The sequence below is a fragment of the Callorhinus ursinus genome, unplaced genomic scaffold (assembly GCF_003265705.2).
Source record: "Callorhinus ursinus isolate GAN/ISIS: 27379988/994484 unplaced genomic scaffold, GSC_fseal_2.0 scaffold5, whole genome shotgun sequence".
Classification (NCBI taxonomy): Eukaryota; Metazoa; Chordata; class Mammalia; order Carnivora; family Otariidae; genus Callorhinus; species Callorhinus ursinus.
The window spans coordinates 28,387,893-28,414,082 of record NW_027397067.1 but is presented as its reverse complement, the minus strand read 5'-3'; the positions used below and the strand labels follow the sequence as shown (position 1 = coordinate 28,414,082).

Below are 26,190 nucleotides of genomic sequence, written 5' to 3'. Positions count from 1 at the left end.
GTCATATTCACATTCATGCACACGAGATTGTTTTTTCTGGTCTTACCTCTGACACATAACCTGGTGTCATAAGAGCAAATATTTTGTGTCTGTTTTTTGTTTCAGAGCTTGACCAGGAAGCACCTTAGTGAGGTTCATGTGGAAAAAGATGGGTTTTTGTACATTCTTTTGACTGCACACACACACACGCACACACGCACACACACGCTTGTTTTTGTAGGAAGCAGTGCAGCTCAGTGGCTAAAAGCTGAGTTTCTAAACTCTTTAACCTGTCTCATACTATACATGTTATATATGGGGGAAAGTTTCTTTGTTCCTTAGATTCCCCATCTGTAGAACTGTGAATAATTGGTAGTACTTACCTCCTGAAGTGGTTATGAGATTAAATGAAATATTGCATGCAGTATCATAGGATGGCTGCAGAAATGTCTTTAAGTGTTTATCATGGGATTTGTGGATAGAGCTTATGGAGCAGTGTTAATATTGATTGTGGCAGAAATTAGATTTATTTATATGAGGATAATCAAATTTATGTTTGTAATCTTAACGAGCTAATTTCCATACAACTCATGGTTGTTTTCTGTTTATTAACTTTTTCTTCTCTTTATGCACCAATTTGCTTGTGCCAATTGTTCATATTAAAGCCGAGTCATATTATATATTCAGAATTCAGATAATGTTTTCTATTCCACCCTGAATGTCTTTTTGAGTATTTTTTTAAATTCCCAGTGAAAATGGGTCTATGAAATATTTATAGTGGACATTCAATAAACACTTACTTGTCTTAGAGAGGGATGAAAGATTGGATTTGATAGGCTGTAGAAACTAATTTATTTATGTTCACTTTGACCCCATAACTTATGCAGCTGAGGATCAAATATATTATTTGGCTTAAATTAAAAACCAACAAGAATTTTTTTTTTTAGACAGCCATCATTCTGGTGTAACCAAATTCCCTATTGAAAAACAAATTCTCCAGTTTCAATCCCTTCAGGAAATCTAAAGACAAAATGCCACAGGCCCAAGCTTGCCTTGCATTATTCCTTATGGTTTGTCTTTAGTGTAACTTAAAGAAAAGTTCAAGGTCATGAAAGGGGTGAATGTCTACACATAACCTGAAACAAAACAGAATAAAAGTAGAGTTTTTTCCTATTGTGACAACAATGTCAAAAGCATGCTCGAACTAGGCAATATTAATATGTTTATTCTCTGGATGGTGTGGAGAAAAGACTTCAGTTGCAGACCAAACTGCAGTTGTTAATTTGAGAGGTGGGAACATGTGAGATGTGGGTCTGAAGCCCTGGGTGTGTTTTCAGTATTGTCCATGAGGCGATTTCAAGTCTAAAGAAATACTTTATTGGGATGGCCAGGGAGATTCTTAGAATTAAGGTCTTGAAAGTTGAAAGGGACATGAAGGGATCTAGTCTAAAGTTTTGATTTTACAGATAAGTTAAATGAAACTTAAAAGACGCTGTCACTCACTTAGTCACACAACCCATTGTCATACAACCCCTTGTCACACCAAGACAAAAACCCCAAGTCTCTATACCCCAGCCCTCTGTGTTTTGTTTTTGGCCTAGTCCGTGTGGAGCTAGCCTATTTAACAACAATGGCAACAATGGCTTTGTCTTTATAAACAAAGCAAATTATGTTCCATTTTTTAAAAAGATTTTATTTATTCATTCATTTATTTATTTATTTATTTAGAGAATGCATGTACAAGAGGGGGCAGGGGCAGAGGGGGAGAGAGAGAGAGAGAATCTTAAGCAGGCTGCATGCTCAGAGCCTGAGGTGGGGCTCAATTGCACAACCCTGAGATCATGACCTGAGCAGAAATCAAGAGTCAGATGCTTAACCGACTGAGCCACCCAGGCACCCCAAGGCAAATTATGTTTCAGGATTGAGAAACTAGTTGTAATGCATGAAAAAGACTAAGTTTTCTACCAAGCCACCATTGAAAGCACTGGTAAATGTCATTCAATGAATAAACGGATCCATAGGAACTTGGGGAGCACTTACTGAAAGTTGAGGTGAAGAGGACACAACAGGCAGTGCTCATAGAAAATAAAACAACCTCCTTTTGTCAAAACATAAAAGATGGACCTTTAAAATAACATCTATGTAGAATAAAAAAGGTCTCTTTTTTATTCTAGTATTTATTTTATTATATTCCCCTTAAAACTCATTTCAAGTTATATGCTATATAAATTATCATCTACTCTTTCCAAAGTGTTCCTTTTTGGACACCTGTAAGAAGACAGAAAAAAACGAAGTTTGGATCTATGCAGTCTGTACAAATCCAATTACAAAGTCAGAATCTAGTAAATAAATAGCAATTGACTCTTCTTTGAGAATCTTCAGGATGAAAAAGCAATAGTACAGGAGAGAGGTAGAGCTATGTAATACTACATAGAAGTGGTTTCATTCAGAGGACTAAAGTAATTACATGTTATCAAAAGATTATGACCATTTCTGATCAAAACCTGGTGAGGCAGTAAACCCAGGTTAGAATCCAGACCTGGCACCTACTATCTGGTTTTTACAAAAGATTAATTTGTAGGACTTTTTTGATCTTTATAGATAGGTATAAGGTAACAAAGTGCTTAGCACATGATGGGTACTCCAACATAACTCTCATCATCATCATCATTAATCTCCTAAGTGAATTTTGCTGGTATGTGTATAGACTCTCAATGGCAGAGCTATGAATCAATTCCATGTCTTATTTTGTTTCTCTTACCTCGTCAAGTGTCCGTGATGTATGGAGACGAGATGTAGGATTTGTGTTTGTTCTCATACCTGCTGTTTAGCCTGCTTTCTCTATTTGTAAAAATATGGGTAACAAATAGCTCATCATTTATTGGGGAGTGCTACTGATTTTTATATGACAGATAATGATACAATAGTTGATAATATTATTGGGAACTTTATGATGTATTTAACATATGTTACAATATTAGTTCCTCGGGTTCCAAAGAGTATTGTTTGTAGTCCTAATCAAAAAAGACACAGGTGTGGAACGTCTTGCTCTCATCAAGTAGAGTTTAAACTTCATTTGGGAAATTAAAAGGAGATATATTGTCAGCGTAACTCAAGAGTTTGCAGAAAGATACAAATAAGATGTTTTGACAGACTTATGAAGAAATACGTCTCTATATAACCACATTTTAATGTCTCTGGGAATAACGGGCTCTCCATCAGTGCATTGTAACTGCTCGAACTGATTACCATTTGTAATTTCATTCCTTTCAATTAGACAAATGCCTCTAAGTAGGAAGGCTTATCAAAAACAGACATAAATCATTAGTTACCAGGGTGTGAATTTATTTAATGGGTTTTTCTAACATGTCAAGAAGCTAGACAGAGCTGTGTTTGTAGAAAATGTGGGTCTCTGGGCACATAGAAACAAAGAATATACTGAAAAGATAGAGTGTCAAAATGTAAATGTCAACTTTGTCACAGTTCTGGGAGGGGTAAACCCTTTAAGGTCCATCATTAAAAAGAAAGAATATAATCACAGTACCATGGAAATAAAGGTGCAGTGCTGCCTCCAGGAAGAGGCTGGGGACTTGGACAATCATCAAGGTTTACATAAATATACATGCCATAAATTATAAAATTTCAAAAATGTGTAAATTTTTTTACCTATAGTTTACCTGTTTACCTGTAGATGCCTTTTCTTGTAGGAATGTTCAATATAAATCAAAATTGAATAAACCAATTTATACCCTAGAGTGTTTTTCAAAGGCAGAGAGTCTACTTTCATCACACCCGTTCAGTGCTTTTCCAAAGAGTAATTTTTAAGTAAAAAAATAAAAGAAATTTAAACTCTAAAATACAGTCCTACCTTGCTTGTTACATAATACTGAATTTTAGGGTCTTCCCACACTATCCAAAAGCCAAGGTGCGTTCCAAAAAGTTATTAGAAATAAATGGTCAGGCCGATTGAAACGACACAAACGATATAATATGACCTACAACATTCAGCTTATTCTTACTCACTGTTCGATTTAGTTTCTTTTAGGTATATCTTTGGAATTCCTCCCCTGATCCTTGTTCTGTTGCCAGTAACATCATCTGATTGTGATATTGAAGGTAAAGACGGCAGAGAGTATCAGCACGTTCTGATGATCAGCATCAATGACTTGGTATGTGCTTGTTTGTTTTCCTCACATTTTAACAGTTTCATATTCAAGTATCCATCTGTATTCCTTGAAAGAAAGTGAAATAACTAAAGAGCAAAATTTAATGAGCTACTAACTACCTATTTTTGTAGTTGGCATCATTATATCCTTTTAAAATAATTCTTTAGTAGACCTTCAGATTCCCACAGCTATCTATTTCCGCTCAGTTCCCTTCACTACCACATTTCTTGTAAGCATAATTTAGCATAACTACCTGCATTTCCTCACTTCCTGATGACAGTCCCTGTAGGAGCACTGTAATAGAAGAGGGAAAATAACAGAATACAATATTAAAAAACTACCATTAAAAAAAGATGTATCGTTATTTCATCTGAATGTGTGTACATGCATATGTATTATATAGGTATTTTTATGCACATGTATATATGTAATTTGCTGCAAATTAATTTTTTAATTTACTATGGACTTTTTTACCATATAATTTATATCTTAGAGTAGTTTTAAGTTCGCAGAATTGTTAAGCAGAAAGTAGAGAATTACCACATACCAGCTCATCCTCTGTACAGTTTCCCCTATTATTAACATCTTGCATTTGTGTGGTACATTTGTTAAATTGATGAACCAATATTGATACATTATTATTAATTAAGGTCCATAGCTGACATTAGGGTTCAGCTTTTGTGTCGTACAGTTCTGTGGGTTTTAGCAAATGTAGGGTCATGTACCCACCATTACAGTATCATACAGAATAGTTTCACTGCCCTTAAAAATCCTTTGTGCTCCACTTATTTATCCTCCCTCCTCCCCTCCCTTTGAATGCATGGCAACCACCAATCTGTTTATGGTCTCTATACTTTTGCCTTTCTAGAATGTCATATAGTTGGAATCATGCAGTATATAGCTTTTTTAGACTGGATTCTTTCACTTGGCAATGTATATTTAAGGTTCCTCCATGATTTTTTGTGGCTTAATAGTTCATTTCTTTTATTGCTCAATAAAATTCCATTGAGTGGGTGTACCACAGTTTGTTTTTCCATTCACTGATTGAAGGACATGTCTTGGTTGCTTCCTATTTTTGGCAATTATGAATAAAACTATTAAGTATTCGTGTGCAGGGTTCTGTATGGACATACGTTTTCAACTCATTTGGATAAATATCTAGGAGAATGATTGCTGGATCATATGGTAAGACTATGTTTAGTTTTTATAAAACTATCCAAGTGTCCTCCAAAATGACAATATCATTTTGCATTTTCACCAGCAATGGATGACCTCCTGATGCCTCACATTTTCACCAGTATTTGGTGTTGTCCATGTTTTGAATTTTAGCCATTCAAATAGGTGTGTCATGGCATCTCATTGTTGTTTTAATCAACAGTTCCCTAAAGTCATAGGATGTTGAATATCTTTTCGTATACTTTATTGCCATTTGTCTATATTGATCAATGAGGTATCTGAATTCACATCTAAGCTGACATCTTAACAATACTAAGTCTTCTTATAGAGAAATATATTTCCATTTATTTAGATCTTTGATTTCTTTCTTCAGTTTATATTTTTCCTCATATAGATCCTGTTTACATTTTCTTAGATCTATACCTAGGGTGCTATTGTAAATAGTGTTGTGTTTTGAATTTCAGATTCCAATTGTCCCTTGCAGATATATAGGAAAGCAATTGGCTTTTGTATATTAACCTTGTATCTTGAAACCTTACTATAATTACTTATTAGTTTCAGGAGGTATTGTTCTTGTTGTTGATCCCTTGGGATTTTCTACACAATATGTCACCTACAAAAATAATATTTTTACAATCTAAGAGCTGTGTCAACATAATGGGATGTGTTGATTTAAAAGATAATCAGTTCTTGAAGTCTTAAAGGGCAAAGGAAAACCCTCTCAAATGTTCATAAGATGGAAGAAATTGTTTAATCTGCCTCCTGCCACCATTCCACTATCATCTTCTCCACATACTTATACTCAAGTGGCATGATACTTTGGGAGATTCATTGTTCCATTTCTTAAAGGGATATGGGAAATTCAAGATAATATATTTTTTAAAGATTTTATTTATTTATTTGACAGAGAAAGAGTACAAGCAGGGGGAGCGGCAGGGAGAGGGAGAAGGAGGCTCCCACTGAGCAGAGAGCCCAACGTGGGGCTCAATCCCAGGACCCTGGGAGCATGACCTAAACTGAAGGCAGACACTTAACCGACTGAGCCACCCAGGCTCCCCGAGATAATACAGAACAGGGATCAAAGAGGTCCCTGATTTTGCCCATTGACAAGGAAAAAAGTGCATACTAAATGGCAGTTATCCCACTTCGCATTTTATGAAGTTTTGACAGTTGACATTTGCTGCATTAATTAATGCTACTAATGTTTTTGAGTCAAGATAATGCTTTTATGTAATTTTATTATCTAGGCAAGGAATCAACTAGTGTTAGTTCTACAACACTTATAAATAACTATATGTGCATAAAACTGCAAAGAAAATTGCTATTGGAATCCAAACGGAGAGTTTTGTTTACCAGATTCATAGCACATTTTTTTTGGAAATGTAGAGTTTATCTCGTTAAAATGCACAGCAGCAGCAATGATACTGTTAAAACAGTACCTGTTGGTGCGTGGGTGGTGCTGGGTGGCGCAGTTGGTTAAGTGGCCAACTCTTGGTTTGGCTCAGGTCATGATTACAGGGTTGTGAGAACAAGCCCCGCGTGGGCTCAGCACTCAGTGCAGAGTCTGCTTGACTCTCTCCCTCTCCTTTTCTGTCTCCCGTCTTCCCCACTCTCTCTACCTCTCAAATAAATAAATAAATCTTACACAAACAACAACAAAACCCGAAGCAAAACATGGTTACTCTTCTTAAGAGATTAATTCATAAGACGTGGAAGAGTATATGAGCTAATCAATTCAAGTGAACCGTGCCATGATAGTCTCAAGAAAGTTGTCTATAAATATGAGGTGATAAATTAGAAGGAAGGAGAAAGAAGTCACCACAAATTATTCATATCAACATGGCTGGTAGAGAAAATTCAGTCCCCTTATTCACTCAATGTGTACTAGAGGCTTTACAGACATTACTGGGTGTGAGTCTCAGGAAGACCATAATAATACTAATATTTATGAAGCGCTTGTTTTGTTCCAGGTGCTAGCCAAATACACTTTCACAGTATGCCTATAAGAGAGGTGCTCTTATTACTTTTATTTCACAGAGGAAGAAGCTGAGGCTTGTGGCCAGCCAGTTTGTAAGGGGCAGAACCCGGATATGAGCCTTTGCTGTAAACCAGCACACTCTCCTGCCTCTTGATGGCAATATCGTGTTAGCTTATGTGTGAAACAAACATCAATTTGGAGCCTGTTATTATGGAAAACCCTTTTGTGTGGTGAAGTGGTGGGGGCTTCAAGGTAGATACCATGATGGATGAGGTGTAGACCCTTCTTTAAAGAAGCTTTCCTTTGGTGATAGTTTAGTCTTGGTGTGAAGTATGCAAGTTGCAGCTTGAAAAGGAGTGGCTGCCATACTGTCATTCCAAACAAACAGACTGGTTGTGAGCTAGATTTGGGAACAGAAAGATATAAGCTGTGTCCTAGAAAGAGTTGAAAAGATCTGCTTGGCGCTAGGAGAAAGACCATGTTGTGGGATAGCGCACTGATTTCCAGTGAAAATTTTTTGAACCTACACTTCCAATATCCATTTAGCATTTATTTACATATTAGAGCATTTCATAGTATTTTTTCATGCATTAATAAGATATATATAAAACAGAAGAAAATTCACAAAGGATGAGATAAAAACTACCTGTAGTTAGAATTTCTAAAATTTTCCTCCCACACTGCAATGAATGGTCCATTGTGACTCCACTTCCAAGACCAGTGATAGAGCAGAAGACATAAGGGGATCTACATTCTATAGCAAGATTGAGAGTGGTCTTGATGCAATGATACTTAGACTTTATTCCCAGCATAATCGAAAGTCCTTAGTGATTTGATCATAAAAGTAACAGTTAACTAAAATATGAATTTCTGAGCATTTATTATGTGCAATGTAGGCTGTTAAAAATTAATAGTCCGTGTTCTTCTATACTCTATAAGGATGGTGGATACACGTGTCATTATAATACAAAATGATAATAGCAGTACATTACAAAAAGTTTTATATACATTATCTTTTTTGAGCTTCACAATACCCCTATGAGGTGATGATAATGATAATAACTAAGACAAAATCAAGGTGTACAATGTGCCAATGCTTCTGTAAGCACTTTCTATGTATTAACTTATATAATTCCTAAAACACCTTTATGTAATGAGGACACTGAGACCTGGACAACATAGCTGGCAAGTGGCAAAACTGGAAATCAAACCCCAGAAAACATGCTCCTTATTATGAGGAAAAACAGGGTAAAACTCTGCTATTGTTTTGGCTATTTCAGGTCCCTTGCAATTTCATATGAATTTTAGAATCACCTTTCAGTTTTTAGGAAGAAGTCAGTTGGGACTCTGATAGGGAATTTTTTGCAACTGTAGATAAATGTGAGGAGTATTTTTTTTTCAACAACACATAACAATGCTTCTGATCCATGAACACATGAACATGGGATGTTTTTCCATTTATTTAGATCTTTAATTTCTTCTAACAAATATTTTGTATTTTGCAGACTATAAACTTTGAACTTTTTTTTGGTTAAATGTATTCCTAAGTATTTTATGTGTCTTTGATGTTAATGTAAATGGGATTGTTTACTTAATTTCATATTTAAATTGTCTGTGATTCTTAACCCTATACTCCTTGTATGCTTACCTAAGTTTGTATCTTATTTCTCCATACTAGTCCATAAGTATCTTAAGGACAGTTTATACTTGATTTATCTTTGTGTCCCACAGAATGTTCAACAGAATACCTTGCATATACATAGTAGTTTTTCATAAGTAACAATATGAATTGTAATAATATATGATAAATAATAGATGAATTTAAAATTAATACCACAAGTTCACAAGAAGCCAGAACTTGTTTCAGATAAGCTAGAAGTCTCTTTTCTTGAACATCTGTTTCTTTGGAAATTTGTTATGAATCAAATGTCAGGTACCATTCAATATGAACTAGTTTGGGATATTATATAATATTGTTTTTTTCCATAGCGATTATTTTGCCTAAACATGACTTACATGGTTGAATTACATAACTCTTAGTCACCAGAACAGAGGCTGGTTAAAAATATAAAGGCTGCTAGAGATAGCCATATACTTTCTAGGAATGACTCAGTCTAGTTAGAAGCACACGAAGGGTTGTTCTTTATTGTAAGTTATTAAATTATAAAATCCATTGATGAATAGGTTATAATTGGCTTTTACAATCTTCAATGTCCTTAACTCCATCTCCATCTCTATTCAAGGGGCCTTCACAGATTCAACTTTCGTCTTTGCGTTGATGGCCCTCTGGTTTACACCCCTTTCATAAACTTAAGCACCATATAATTTAAATATCAATTAGAAATCTTTACCGAGATGTACTGTACTGGCACATCATGCATAATGGAGAACTAATTATCCTCACTTTTCATCTGTTCCGGCTTCTACATTCTCTGTCTTAGGTAGCAATGTTTGCATTTGCCCAGTCTCTCAATGCTGAAAGCCTGGAATCATCCTTGGCACCCTTGCTTCTTCATCTCATTCATCACCAAATCCTACAGATTAGTATAACTGCTCTAACACCTGTACAAATCATTCATTCTGTTGACTTCCACTACTATAGTTGCAGGGAAAGTAGTCATCAAACATCACTGAGGCCACTTCCATAGCCTCCAGGGGGTTCCCTGCTGATCTCCCTGTGTGCATCTGTCCTCTTTGCTGGCATTTGAGTTATCTTTCCAAAATTCACATCTGATACACACTCTCTCCTTTTCAAAAGCTAATTAACACCTTAAAATCTCTCTTACCTAATACCTATCAAATTTGATCTTGCATTTCATTGGTTTGCTAACAAATGATCAAATTCTTCTCAAACATTACTTTATAGATATGTCTAAATATGTTTAACTCTAATTAACATAGGAAAGAAGATTTAAATTGTCTAAAATAAATCTTAAATTAGTTCTTCTTTTATCAAGTTATGCTAGAGGATAAAATAAATTTCCTGTGTATATAATTTACAGTATGACTGAGTCAGTTGCAATTTAACAAGAGAAGTTACCTTTTAAGAGGTAAGTCTTTTTGTTCTAGCAATGACTTTATTTTAGTTATAAAAATGAAATAAAAATACACTACTTAAAAGACAGAGACTTGCTGGGTGGATTTAAAAAAAAAGGAAAAGAAGTCCCAACTATATGTTATCTACAAGAAACCCATTTTAAGTGTAAAGATACATGTAGATTAAAAGTAAAAAGGATGGAGGATGATATGCCATGTTAACACTAATCAAAAGAAACCTGGAGTAGCTATCTTTATTTCAAGCAAAGCACACAGTAAGGAAGACTATCAGAGATAAGTAATAAGTAAAGTAAAGGCATTAAATAATAATAAAGGGGTAAATTCTTTAGGAAGACATAACAATCTTTAATGTGTATGCCTAACCATAGCATCAAAATTTGTGAAGCAAAAACTGGTAAACTTCAAGAAAAAGATAAAACTATTATTATAGCTGTAGACTTCAACACCCCTCTATCAGTAATTGACAGATTCAGCAGACAGAAAAATCAATAAGCATATAGTTCAACTGAAAAACACTATAAAAACTGGACTTAACTGACATTTATAAAATACTTCAACAACAGCATAATACACATTTTTTTGCAAGCTCACATAGAATATTCACCATATTCTAACATATTCTGGGTCATAAAACATTTTAACAAACTTTTAGCAAATAGAAATCATGTGACGTATGCTCCCAAACTAAAACATAATTAAACTGGAAATCAGTACTAGAACAATAGATGGAATATTTATAGATTAAGCAACATTTTAGATAACATACAGGTACAAAAAAATGTTTAGATAACATACAGGAAAATTTAAAAGGAAAAAACTAAATGAAAAGAAAATACACATAAACAAAATTTGTTGGACATAGTGAAAGCAGAGCTTAATATATGCATTAAATGCATATATTAGAAAAGAAAAAATCTAAGTCAATCATTTAAGCTTGCACATTAGGAAAATAGAAAAGAGAGAATAAATTAATATTAAATTAATCAGAAGAAAAGAAATAATGAAAATTAGAAAAGCAATTTAAAAGAAGAAATTAATAGAAAAAATCAGTGATACCAAAATCTGGTTCTTTGAAAAGATGAGTAAAATTGGTAAACTTTTCTCTAGTCAGGCTAACCAAGAAAATAAGAAAGATGCAATTTACCAATATTTAGAAATAAAAGAGAGGTCACCACTACTAATCCCATGCATATTAAAAGGATAATAAAGGAATATTATTGTGTTGTTTAATTTTATGTCAGCATGGCTAGGCTGTCGTACCCGGTTATTTGGTCAAACAACAGTCTAGATGTTGCTGTGAAGTTATCATTTAAACCAATAGACTATGAGGAAAACTGTTTACCCTTCATGATGTGGGTGATCCTCATTTGTATGGACTGAATGTTTGTGTTCTACAAAAATTCATATATTTAAGCCCTTAACCTCAAATGTAATTGTCTTAGGAGGTGGGACTTTGGAAGGTAATTAGGTTTAGATGAAATCATGAGGTTGGAACCCCCATGATAGGATTAGTGCCCTTGAAGCAGAGGAGACACCAGAACTTTCTCTCTCCATCATATGAGTACACAGTAAGTAGATGGCTCTCTGCAAGCCAGGAGGAGGGTTTTCACGGAACCAAATTGACTGACATCATTCAAGCACCTTGATTTTGGACTCCCCAGCCTCTGGAACTGTGAGAAATAAACATCTGTTGTTTAAGCCACCCAGTCTGTGGTATTTTGTTATAGCAGCCTGAGCAGACTAAGACATCATTCAGTCATTTGAAGGTTGTAAGAAAAAAGACTGAATTCTCCCAAGGAAGAAGGAATTCTGCCTTCAGACTCAAGACTACAACATCAACCTCCTTGGGCTTCCAACCTATTGGCCTATTTTACAGATTTTGAACTTGCCAACGCCCACAATCAAATGAGACAATTCCTTAAAATACCTCCCCCCACTTCTCTCTCCCTCTCTCTCCCTCCCTGTTTTTCTCCTCTCTCTCTCTACATATATATATATATGCATATATATTTATTTATAAATTTATTTAAAAATCTCTCTATATATTATATATATTTTATATAAATTCTTATTGATGGTTCTGTTTCTCTGGAGTAATACAATTATGAACAACTTTGTAGACACACATTTGATAATTTAGATGAATGCAGCAATTCCTTAAAAGACAGAAATGATCAAAAGTTTAGATAGATGATCTGGATAAGACTACATTTATTAAAGAGATTGAATAAAAAATTAATAAGTATTCAAAATCCAAAGTGCCAGGTCCAGATGGTTTCACTTGTGAATTCTACCAAACATTTAAGCAAGAAAGTATATCAGTTCTCTACAAAATTTTTCAAAAACAGAGGGAATACTTAACGAACTCATTCTGTAAGGTCAGTATCACCCTAATGCCAAAATCTGACCATGGCACTCTAAGACAAGAAAGCTCCAAGTGAATACTTCTATGAACATAGGGGGAAAAAATCTTAACAAAATATTAGCAAATGAAATCCTATGATGTATTAAAAAAATTATACATCGTGACTAAGTGTAATTATTCCAAGTATGCAAGGTTGGGTCAACATTTGAAAATCAATTAATGTAATTTATAACATCAACAAGCTAAAAAATAAATCATACAATCATAGCAATAGATGCAGAAAAAGGATTTGATAAAATCCAACAGGGATTCATTACAAACACTCTCAGCAAACTATGGATAGAGAATAATTTAAGCACACTGATAAAATTCACTTATAAAAATCCTGCAGGTAACATATTTAATGGTGAAAAACCAGATACTTTCCCTTGAGATTAAGAACAAGTTAACAATGTACCACTCTTATCACTCCTATTCAACATCATTCAGGAAGTCCTAGCTAATTCAACAAAACAAAAAGAGGAAATAAAATATATTCAGAAGAATTGAAACGGTTTTTGTTTCCTGGTGACATGGTTGTCTTCATAGAAAATCCAAACTAACCAAAAGAATTCCTGGAACTAATAAGCAGTTAATAGCAAGGTTGCAGGTTACAAAAAGACAAAAGAAAATTGCTTTTTGTATACCAGTAGTAAACAATTGCATTTGAAATTATACCATTTATATAAGCATCAAAAAATTAAATAATCATGGATAAATCTAATAAAATATGTACAACATATGAGAAAAACTGTAAAACCCTAGTGAAAGAAGTAGAAGAATAACAAAATAAATGGAGAGATATTTCAAGTTCATGGGTAGGAAGCCTTAATGTTGTTAAGATGTCAATTCTTCAAACTTGATCAAAGCAATTTTAATCAAAATACAGGAAGTTATTCTGTGGATATCAACAACCTGATTCTAAATTCACGTGAAATATCAAAAGACCCAGAAAGGCCAACAAAATATTGAAAAGGAAAGCAAAGAGTGCTGACATTGCCCAAACTCAAGACTTATTATAAAGCTAGAGTAATCAAAGCAGTGTGATATTGGTGAAGTAATTGACAAATCAATAGAACAGAATAGACAGTCTAAAAGAGACCAACATTAATATAGTGAACTGGTTTTTGACAGAAGACCAAAGCCAATTCAATTGGAGAAAGGATCGTCTTTTCAACAAATAGTGCTGGAACACCTAAACATCTACATATGATAGACCTTATAGTTTTCACAGAAATTGATTCAAAATAGATCATAGATCTAAATGTAAAATGCCAAACTATAAAACTCATAGAAAAAAAATAGGAATAAAATTAGGGAATTGTAAATTAAAAGTGAGGTAGCACTACACGTCTGATGAATGACTAAAATCTGTCATTAACTAAAATGACTAAAAACAGTCACACATCAAATTCTGACAGGCATGTAGAGCAACAGGTGTTCTCATTCATTGCTAATGGGAATGCAAAATGGTGCAGCCATTTTGGAAGACAGTTTGGCAGTTTCTTACAGAGTTAAACATAGTCATACCATGTAATCACGATTCTAGGTATTTATCCAAATGAGTTGAAAACTAATGTCCACACTAAAACTGTCATGCTAATGTTTATAAAGGTGTTATTTATTCACAATTGCTCCAAAGGGAAGCGACCACCTCATTCTTCAAGAGGTGGAATGGATAAACAAAATGTGACACATCCATTCAGTGGGATATAATCAGTGATAAAAAGAAATGAGCTGTCAAGCCACAAAAGGGCATGAAGGTATCTTAAGTGCCTACTGTGTGAAAGAATTCAGTCTACAGGGCTACATACCATGTGATTCCAACTATATGACATTCTAGAAATGGCAAAACTATGGGAAAGTAAAAAGATCAGTGGTTGCTAGGGGTTGGGTAGGGAGGAAGGCAGGAATGAATCAGTGGTGCACAGAGTAATTTTATAGCAGTGAAGATATTTTCTATATGACACTGTAATGATGAATACATGACATACATTTGTCAAAACCCATAGAACTTCATAGCACGAAGAGTGAAACCTAATGTAAACTATGAACTTAAGTTGATAATAATGTAACAAGATTGATTCATTTACTGTAACAAAAATACCACATTAATGCAAGACATTAATAAAAGGGAAGCAATGAATTGATTGGGGGGATATATTTGAACTGTGTCCTTTTTTCAAGTTTTTCTGTAAGCCTAAACTGTTTTTTAAAATAAAGTCTATTAAAACAAAGTAAAATTCATTCATTCCTTCATTAAAAAATAAAAGAAGCCTACCAGTACGTATTTTATGGCTCCATAAATTCTCCAAATCCAAAATCTCTTGGTATGTACAAATAGTCACTAGGGAGGAAATAATTATATTTCCATAAATAGTTTCCTGGGCAGAATGAGATTAAGAACCCAGCCTCTTATTTGTAAGAGAACCCAGGCCCCATGATAACAGATTCTTTATGAAAGACTAAATTGTTCCTATCCGATATCTACCGACAGGAAGGATTCATTATGAGAGAAAGGAGTTTTGACTGGTTCCCCAGACTCAACACCAGCAAGATACTTGTTTTTGTTCAAGATATTTGTTGGGGAAAGTTTACTCTGGAAAAGAGTGTAAGGATTGGCATCACTTTTAGATCTAAGTACCCTGCCATTGTAGATGTTTGGAGACAATGCTGGGCATACAAGTATGAATTAAATAATTATAAATTTAGGACCTCAGGCCTGTATCTAAGCTTATACACATATCTGGACCAGCAAGAACATTAGACTATGTTGCACTGTTTTTTTTTTGGGGGGGGGTTGATACCTTATATCTGCAACAGAAATTAAAACAGAAAGGAAAAGCATAAGCAGAAATCTGTGGATGGATCACATAGTCCTGTTTTCTTTACATGGCATATGGAAGGAAATTTAGTCTGTTTGCACACAATAAACTCTCTACATTCTTGGCTAATTCAGAAAACTGAAAAGAGAGAATCTAACAAGTGGAAATAGAGTGAGTTTAATTGGAAAATTTGTAAGGATGTGACATTATGAGCACTCTCAATCTGTTGAAGCATGTCATTTCTGTTTTGAAAACTACTATGATCTCATTACAATGAAAAAATGATGTAACATATGTTCTAGCCTTCATGGTGGGCTTTAACATACTGTTTTAGATGATCACACAATAGAGTGTAAAGGTATATGTATCATTGGTGTTCATGATTTCGAATGTACTGCTGGGGTGATATGACAGATTGAAGCCCACTGAAATGAGCTGAAGTTGGGTACCTAAAACTGTACAAAAGTATAAAATAGAGAATCAAACTAATGAAAAAACACTTCTTTATGCAAAAAAAAAAAAGTCATTGAAAACTGGCAGCCCCAAAATGAGAAAGATCTTTCAGGAACCCACATGACTAACAACATGTCCTAAAACAACACCCTTCCAAAAATAATAATATAGGTGGTGTAGTGGTTTGAATGGTGGCACCCCAATTGCTCTGTGTACCTGGGACCTATGAATATGACCTTATTTGAAAAAAGCGTGTTTGCAGATACAATTAAGAATCTCAAGATGAGATCAACCTGGATTAGGTGGGCCCTAATTCCAGTGACAAGGGTCCTTAGAAGTGATGAGCAGGAGAAGAGACACAGAAGAAAAGCTGTGTGAAGACAGAGACAGAGACTGGAGTCATGTAGTTACAAGCTAAGGAATGCCAAGGATTGCTGGCAGCCTCCAAAATCTAGGAAAGAGGCATAGAACTCTGCCAATACCTTGATTTTGGATTTAGGCCTCCAGAGACTATATTTTTGTTGTTTCAAGCCACCCAGTTTGTGGACATTTGTTATGGCAGCTATAGAAAACTCATATAGATGGTGGCAAAAGTGGACAAAATTCTGAAAAAGAGCTCACTAATACTCCATTTTGGAGAAAGACAGTGGAAATGTCTGCTGGGGAAAGGCAAGTGAAGTGGACAAATCACTTCCTGAATATCCTACTCTCTATCAATGCTTTCTTCTTAATAGGAAGGGAACCTTGAAGGCCAAGTGACCACTCTCTCCCCAAGAAAGGCAGCTCACCAAACACCACAATGGACTTGAAAAAGTTATTATGGAATAGATAATACCATGACCTCACCTAGAAGTGCAGGGAAGAGACAATGTTCTCTGATAGGTGAGAAGAAACATATGGGGTCAAATAATAGAGTGGTCCCCTGTAAACTTAAGATGAAAAAATCATGGCAACCGTGCATAAACACCCCAGACAATAATAAGTCAATTTATGGATTACTGTTCCTACAAAAGAAAACCCATCAAATGGAAGAGTAAAATAACCTATGATAAAGGAAAATTTTTCCCAAAATGGATAAAGAAAATGGAATTAACAAGATTAAGGGGCACATCATGGAGGCTCCTGGGTGGTGCAGGCATTTAAGTGTTCAACTCTTGGTTTTGACTCAGGTCATGATCTCAGGGTCATGAGACTGGCCCTGTGTTGGGCTCTGTGCTCAGCGCCGTCTGCTTAAGACACTCTCTTCCTTTACCCCTCTATCCACTCAGTATTAACTGCCTTTTCATTTACTTGTTCCTAGTGCAAGAACTACATTTTAACAACCTTCAGGTTTTCCATTGTATTTTTTTATGATCAAAACTTATCGAATGACAATATCACTAGTCACACAGTCCTAAATTTTCAGAGGACATCAGCTGCCATATGTAAACTCTGAATGCTGAAATAATCCATCTTTCTGTGCACTTCCCATTTCCCATTTATTTTATACGAGTTATATGAGTTACATTTTGAAAGCCCAGATCTCATTCTGCCATTCTGAAGTTTAACAGTCTTCAATGGCTCCTTGTTACCTAGTCCTAGAAAACCAAGTCGACATTCCTCAAGTTGGCATATAAGGCTTTCCAAGATCTGATCACAGCCTAACTTCCAAACTTTCGACACTCATATCTCCACTTAAGCTTAATCCACAAAGGGCCACTGACTTTTTTTTCCCTCAGGTTACATTTTTTTTATTATGTTATGTTAGTCACCATACATTACATCATTAGTTTTTGATGTAGTGTTCCATGATTCATTGTTTGCGTATAACACCCAGTGCTCCATTCAGTACACGCCCTCTTTAATACCCATCACCAGGCTAACCCATCCCCCCACACCCTCCCCTCTAGAACCCTCAGTTTATTTCTCAGAGTCCATAGTCTTTCATGGTTCGTCTCCCCCTCCGACTGACTTTTAATGCAATTCCCTAGCTCCCAATATCGGATTCGTTGCTTTCTCTAAATATTTTTAACTGTGATTATCAGCATTATCCCTTTGTGTTGTAATTTTTTTAATTTAATTTTATTATGTTATGTTAGTCACCATACAATACATCATTAGTTTTTGATCCATGATTTATTGTTTTCATATAACACCCAGTGCTCCTTGCGGTCCTTTGTGTTGTAATTTTCGAAGAGTCGATCTTTCTTTCAAAACTGTGAACTTCATAGGATTAGAACCCAGTCTGGAAGCCTGGTCTTTTTATACTCATTTTCCATACCTAACAGCTTACACATAACCACTGACACATATTTCATAAATGCGTACAATATTGCATTGAAAACCTTGGACTCCAAGCTTGATTCAAGTGGTCCTCTATTCTCTTTCATTTACCTCCTTGAGACCTCCCACTCTTCAAAGCCCTATTAAAACTGTCATTTTCCCTTCAGTCACTAGAGTTCTTAGAGAGTATATGATCCATCGTTGAGTTGGCAGATTACAATTGTCAGATGCTTAACAAATGTTTACCTGAACCATTAAGGAACAGAAGTTGAGATTTACACAGATCTGGAGAACTGATTGCAAACCTACCAATGTATGCACTTGATCATTTTAGGAGATTTTAATCACTCACCAATCTTAAGGTTAATAGGCAGTGATGATTATATACTATCTTACATGTATGACAGTCAGCAATTAAAAATGTGCCAAATATGAATTTGTAATCATCAGTGCTTACATACTTTACTTTCAAACTGCCTTACTACTTGCCTGAACTTTATATATCACTTTCAACTTAAGGACTCAGAATTTTATTAATGAGAGAATATGAGTCACCAAGTACTAGACTGACTGTATTAGATGAGCTAAGGAAAAGTAAACTCTCCAGCTCCATCCATGTCATTGCAAATGGCAAGATTTCATTCTTTTTTATGGCTGAGTAATATTCCATTGTGTATGGTATATATACCACATTTTCTTTATCCATTCATTAGTTCATGGACATTTGGGCTCTTTCCATAATTTGGCTATTGCTGATAATGTTGTTATAAACATCAGGGTGCATATATCCCTTTGAATTAGTATTTTTGTATTCTTTGGGTAAATACCTAGTAGTACAATAGCTGGATCATAGGGCAGTTCTATTTTTTTAAAGATTGTTTATTTATTTAATTATTTGAGTGGGGGTAGAGAGAGAGGGAGAGAGAGAATCTCAAGCAGACTCCATGCTGAGCAAGAGCCCGACACGGGGCTCAATCCCACAACCCTGAGATCATGACCTGAGCCGAAATCGAGTCAGACGCTCAACTGACTGAGCCACCCAGGCACCCCAGGACAGTTCTATTTTAAACTTTTTTTTAAAGGATTTTATTTATTTATTTGACAGAGAGAAACAGCGAGAGAGGGAACACAAGCAGAGGGAGTAGGAGAGGGAGAAGCAGGCTTCCGCGGAGCAGGGAGCCCGATGTGGGCCCGATCCCAAGACCCTGGGATCATGACCTGAGCCAAAGGCAGATGCTTAACGACTGAGACACCCAGGCGCCCCCTATTTTTAACTTTTCTGATGAACTTCCATAATCTCCAGATTGGCTGCACCAGTTAGAACTCCCACCAACAGTGCCCTTTCCTCATCACTCTCGAAACATCTGTTGTTTCCTGTGTTGTTAATTTTAGCCAGTCTGACTGGTGTGACATGATATCCCATTGTAGTTTTGATTTGTATTTCCCTGATGATGAGTGATGTTGAGCATCTTTTTGTCTATTAGCCATCTGTATATCTTCTTTGGATAAATGTCTATTCATGTCTTCTGCCCATATTTTAACTGGATTATTTATTTTTGGGGTGTTGAGTTTTATAAGTTCTTTATATATTTTGTTTATATATATGTATTTCAAATATTTTATTTATTCATTTGAAACACAGAGATATGGAGAGAGAGAGCATGAGCATGAGGAGAGGCAGAGGGAGAGGGAGAAGCAGGCTCCCTTCTGAGCCAGGAGCCTGATGTGGGGCTTGATCCCAGGACCCTGGAATCATGACCTGAGCCAAAGGTAGACACTTAACCATCTGAGCCACCCAGGGCCCCAGTTCTTTATATATTTTGGATACTAACCCTTAATCAGATATGGCATTTGCAAATATCTTCTCCCATTCCATAAGTTGCTTTTTAATTTTGTTGATTATTTCCTTCACTGTGCAGAAGCTTTTTATTTTGATGAAGTCCCAATAGTTAATTCTTGTTTTTGTTTCCCTTGCCTCCAGAGATATACCTAGTAAGAAGTTGCTATGGCCAATGTCAAAGAGGTTACTGCGTGTGTTGTCCTCTAGGATTTTGATGGGTTCCTATCTCACATTTAGGTCTTTCAGCCATTTTGAATTTATTTTTGTGTATTTTGTAAGAAAGTTGTCCAGTTTCATTCTTTTGCATGCTCCTGTCCAGTTTTCCTAGCAGCATTCGTTGAAGAGACTATCTTTTTTCCATTGGATTGTTTGTTCTAGCTCTGTGAAAAATGTTAGTGGCATTTTGATAGGGACTGCATTAAATATGTAGATTGCTTTGGGTAGTATAGACATTTTAACAATATTTGTTCTTCTAGTCCATAAGCATGGAGTGCTTTTTCCATTTCTTTGTGTCATCTTCAATTTTTGTCACCAGTGTTTTATAATTTTCAGAATATAAAACTTTTACATCTTTGGTTAGATTTATTCCTAGATATCATATGGTTTTTAGTGTAATTGTAAATGGGATTGTTATTAAAAGATCAATAAAAAATATTGGTATTGGGGCACCTGGGTGGCTCAGTCGTTAACATCCGCCTTCAGCTCAGGTCATGATCCCAGGGTCCCAGTATCAAGCCCCTCATTGGGCTCCCTGCTCTGGGGGAAGCCTGCTTTTCCGTCTCCCACTCCGCCGCTTGTGTTCCCTCTTTTGCTGTCTCTCTCTCTCTGTCAAAAAATAAATAAAATCTTTAAAAAATAATAATAATCCAACAGTGAGTACTTTGGAATGAACCGATTTATGTCATGATTCAGTGAACCCTGTGTGAATATTCAGTCTAAATCTGCCACTTGCTAGCTATGTGACATTGGATAAATTACTTAACCTTTTTATGCCTTCATTTCCTTATTTCTAAAATGAGGATAAAAATTAGTATCCATACTTCATTGGGTTATTATATGGGTAACATGAATTAGTATTTGTACAGTTGATGAAACAATCCCTGGAACTTAGTAAGCATTTAATTAGTGATGGTTCTTAAAATCTTATTCATGTTAGAAATATTTCTGCAACAATGGCTTCTAAATTTCTTTTTCACACCCTTAAGAATAGAAGCAAATAAAATCTTTAATATTTTAAAATGGCTATAAATTGCTTGATTTATGAGAGTGAAATTCTATTAAAATTCAAATGTGTAAGTGATGACTTTTCATTTAAAACTTAGATGTGAATCATTAATAACTGTAGTTTTTAATTTGTATTTATCCACGATTTTTTTTTCAAATAAATCTTACATAGAACATTGAGGCCTCGAGCCTTGAGTGTTCTGTATCATCTTATGCCTATTTTCAGTGGCCTCTGAGTCATTCCAGAAACCCCACAATTACAGGGAACAGGGTGTTGGAAAACCACTGCTCAAGTTCAGTGCACTCATTTTACAGATGAGGTAATTCAAGGAGAGGCTAAATCTTGTCAGCATACTGTTATAGGGAGATTGATGGTCTGGAAATAAAAATGTTTGGGTCAGAGTCCCAGCTTTGCTACTTTGGCTTTGGGACTTTGAACAAGTCAGTTAACTGCTATAGGGCCTCGCGTTTATAATTCATAAAACTAGAACTTTGGCTTGCATAATTTCTGAGGTCCATTACTGCTGAAAAATTATTTAATGCCAATAGTGGAATGTTAGGATCCAACCCCCCACACCTCTGTTTCAGTGTTCGTTTCATTGCACTGATGTAGGACTTCAGTCTATTTAGAAGAAACAGAGAATGGTTGCCACGTATGAAACTTTTCTATTTATCTCATAATAACATTCCTACACACCCAGAGTAGCATGTGCATAACTTTTGGATCTGTGGCACTATACCAACTACAGGTGAATATGCCACCAGGTTTCAGTGATTATTCAGTGTCTGTACTTAATATTGCACATTGATATTTAGGGAAATCTGCCAATTGTTGAATCATAGAATTCCTGGAACACAGTTTATTATCTTCAATCTTAGATAACCACACTTTGATTAACATGAATGAGTAAAATACCAAATTATGTATCTAGGGTGTGTTGGTAATGCTGGAGAGGGATCTCATGAATAGAAAATATATGTTCACCTCCAAAAAAGGCATCCAGTGCATATATAATTTTGCACAAGATAAAGAATAGGTTTAAAACTAAGATTTATTCATTATCCTTTTGTAGTGTACTCCTTTGCTCTGCATTCATAGAACTATAAGTATTTTTAATGAATGTTGTTGATTGTTTGATTTTTCTTATTTTGAGCCTCATCAGAAAAATTCTATAGAGGTATTTCTACAAGTGGAAACTCACAAACACAAGTTTTCTTTTCTAACTCTTCTGCATAAAAAGCACTTTGGAGGCACTTTCATGATGTTATTTTGAAATATTTGATAAGACAGTCATTTTCAATGTTTTTTGGACTGATCCTCTTTTTTTATTCCTGGTGTGCTCTCTATAGTAAATGATCATTAATATTAATTGTTAAAGTATTTAACTTTTTATTTCTCCTATTGTTTATGTACTATGGAGACATATAATATTAAACATGCTATTTTCTGAGTGTAATTAAATGAGTAGCAAAATGACAATATATTTAATTAGAGCTGCTGTACTTGGGCTACTCTTGGTCATAGGAAGGACTGGGAAAGTAACATTATTATACTTTGATAGCCTCAGAACTTTGGTTAATAAATTTATAGTTGTTAATTAATAGTACTACATATTTACCTTAGAATTTTAGCATAAAATTTAGTAGGAAACATATTTTGGCTATTAAATATCTCGTTTCTTTAATACAAGAGCATAATTAATATATATTCATTGTCATAACAAAAAGTAAATACTAAAGCCAAAAAATTTCAACTACTCTGCACCCCCCTGATTAACCCAGCAAAGTTGGGCAGTAGACAAAGGGAAAGCAAGGGTACAGAGTTTGATAAGGATGTGCTTTTTTAGCCTTTGCATATACTTGGTATCTGTTCTCTTCTAAAAACCTGTCTATTGAGGATGAATTCTCAGAAATAGAGAAATCCAAAACATTAGACAAGACAAACATAGTTGAGTGTGTGTGTGTATATATATATATATATATATATATATACTGTATTTTTCTTTCTCCTACATTTTTGGTAGAAAATATAGGACATGGTTATACATTTGGAGTTGATTAATTTATCATCTGTTTCACAGTGACTATTCCAAACTAAAGAATGCCTGTTTACCTATTAAGATATTTCCAAATATCTTGGAGTCTGGACCTTTATTCAGCGGGACTTACCCCAGTTGTGTATTTCCAGTGAGACAGAATTCTTACAGCCTTCCTTCTAATTCTTCTGTATTTGTCATGTAAATTGTATCTACCTCCTCACACTGCATCTCTCTCATAATTTACATCTACCCACCACCTAATTTGCTTCCCCAGGCAAAGTATATGAGCATCACAGTCAAGAATACAGTGTGAATACTTCTCCAACATGTACTAATCATCATAAGGCAGAGTTGAAATCATGCTATATCCCTGCCCAACAACTTTCCATAGGTTACCACTCATTGGCTACTGAATGCAGAATTAATACCTTATCTGGGCATTTGGAAAGCATTATCTGCTCCCAGTCTGGATTTCTAGCCTAACTACCACTCCACATTGCCCCTTACACTCTCTATACCACAACCAAACTAAACTACTTACTGTTTTTCAAAGGAGCCCCCAATTTTTGTGCCACCATTTTGTGCCTTTGCTCTGTGTTCTCTCATTCTGGAATTTTCTACTTCTCCTGTCTTTCTCCCCAAATATTCACATACTCAAATTTAACTACCCTTTAATATCAAGCTCAGGTTACACTTCATTCATAAGACCAGTCAAAAGTAATCTTTTATAGCATTTTATCTTGACTACTATTAAGGCACTTATCATTCTATAATATATGCATAAAATATGAATATGCATGTATATCCAGTAAATTTTTAAGTAGGTACATAAATGAAGGTATAAGCAAACAAAAAAGATTATAAGACATATCATGTGGATAGGGTTCAGGATTCAGAATAGAATATATTTTATTGGTTTTTGGCTAGAACTTATATTCTCAACTCTTCTATTAAACTTTGTTGATTAAAAATTTTTAATCAAGTTCACCTTACTTGGATGGCAACCTTGGTGTAGTAGAAAAAGCATGAGCTTTGTAACTGGCCCAACCTGTGTTTGTAGGCTAGCTCTGCCTATCACTAGTTTTCTCACTTAGTCTGTTTGTGAATCTGCTTTGTCTAGGATTCTGGAGTATAATGGTGGTGGTGATTGTTGTTGTGTTGGGTATTGTTTGCACTATCAATCATTCTAGGAAGAGGACATGCCTGGGAGGATAGGAAATGTGACCGTGTTTTGGGTTGTTTTCTTATTTTTCTTTTTTTATATACAGGAGGAGGAACTCCCTCCTCTCTTTGGAACTGGAAATGAGTTGCTCTAAAAATCTCAGTTAAGAGGACTAGAGAGCTTTTTTAATGCTAACGGTGACCATGTGAAAGTAGGGCAAAAGGGAGCCATAGATTTTCATTGGTAGAAGTAGCTGCGTCAGAAGGGGGGCTGTTTTTAGAGCAGCCAGAGTCCAGAATATTAGTTATGAAATCCTTCAGGCTGAAGAAGGTATGTCAGTTAGTATGCTTTCACTTACAAGTAGTAGAAAACTGGACATAAATGAACTTCAACATTAAAGAGTATTTATTGGCTATTTTTAAATGAAGTATAATTGACATAAAATATCTTGTTAGTTTCAGGTGTACATAATAGTGATTGGATATTTTTATACATTGTGAAATGATCCCCATGATAAGTCTAGTTGCCATCTGTTACCATACAAAGTTATTGTAATATTATTAACTATATTTCCTATGTTGTACATTACAGTTCCATGACTATTTTATAATTGAAAGTTTGCACCTCTGTTTCACCTGCTCCCCCCTAGATCTCTCCATTCTGTTAACCAACAGTGTGTTTCTTGTATATGTGTCTGTTTCATTATTTTTTTTAGTTTTCTAGATTCCATATGTAAATGAAATCATGTGGTATTTGTCCTTCTCTGTATATTTCACTTAGCAAAATACCCTGTAGGTCAATCCATGTTGTGGGAAATGGCAGGATTTCATTCTTTTTATCACTGAGTAATATTCCAGTGTGTGTGTACCATATCTTTTTTATCCATTTATCTATCAGCTTCATTTCTTTACAGTTCTTTTCACTCTACATTTCTCTATGTGTCATTTGGCTTCATGCTGTGGCTTACCAGTAACAACCAGAGTTTATTGCTTCTTTCAGATCCAGAAGAATAATTATTCTCTTGTGTATAACCAATTAGCTATTTTTTTATTGGATTACCTATGAAACAGTTGTTATGACAATAGAATACCAAGGACCTGAATGCTTTAGATCTTGGTTATTTGAGTCACTTACTTTGACAAGGAAGATCAGGTAACTCCTATTGACTTAGTGTCTAAGTCTTAGACCAATTAAAGTGTAACCCAGAAGTGGGAGCGGATTAAGCCCCAGAAATCATGTGACCGCTAAATAATGAAGAGGGGGGAGGAATTGGTAAGATATGGAAAGAAAGCACAGTGTTCACAAACACAATGTGTTTGGAGTTCCAACAGCCAGAAAAATGCTTTGACACAAAAGGCTGTGATTCCTCTCCACAACTAGAGGGGGATCATTACTGGTTCTCACTAGCTCTACCCAAGAAAAGTGGTGAATTCACGAACATCATCATTTCTAGAGGAAGACCTTGACAGTGAGTTGAGGAAATCAAGTGGAAGAACTGAGGAGTTATTACAGAGTAAACATTAGATAATACCATGAGGACTTTCAGAAATAACATGGCAGGGGTGCCTGGGTGGCTCAGTCAGTTAAGTGTCTGCCTTCAGCTCAAATCATGATCCCAGAGTCTT

At 35.2% G+C, this 26,190-nt stretch overlaps 1 protein-coding gene across 2 annotated transcripts in view; it reads left to right on the top strand.

Moving 5' to 3' along the window:
* Window positions 1–26,190, top strand: part of IL7 (interleukin 7) — a 50,781-nt gene that overhangs the window by 2,418 nt on the left and 22,173 nt on the right. For both annotated transcript variants that reach the window (XM_073892914.1, XM_025870754.2), the window contains exon 2: window positions 4,015–4,148. In XM_073892914.1, coding sequence (XP_073749015.1) covers window positions 4,015–4,148 — 134 coding nt within the window. The remainder of the gene's footprint in view (window positions 1–4,014; window positions 4,149–26,190) is intronic.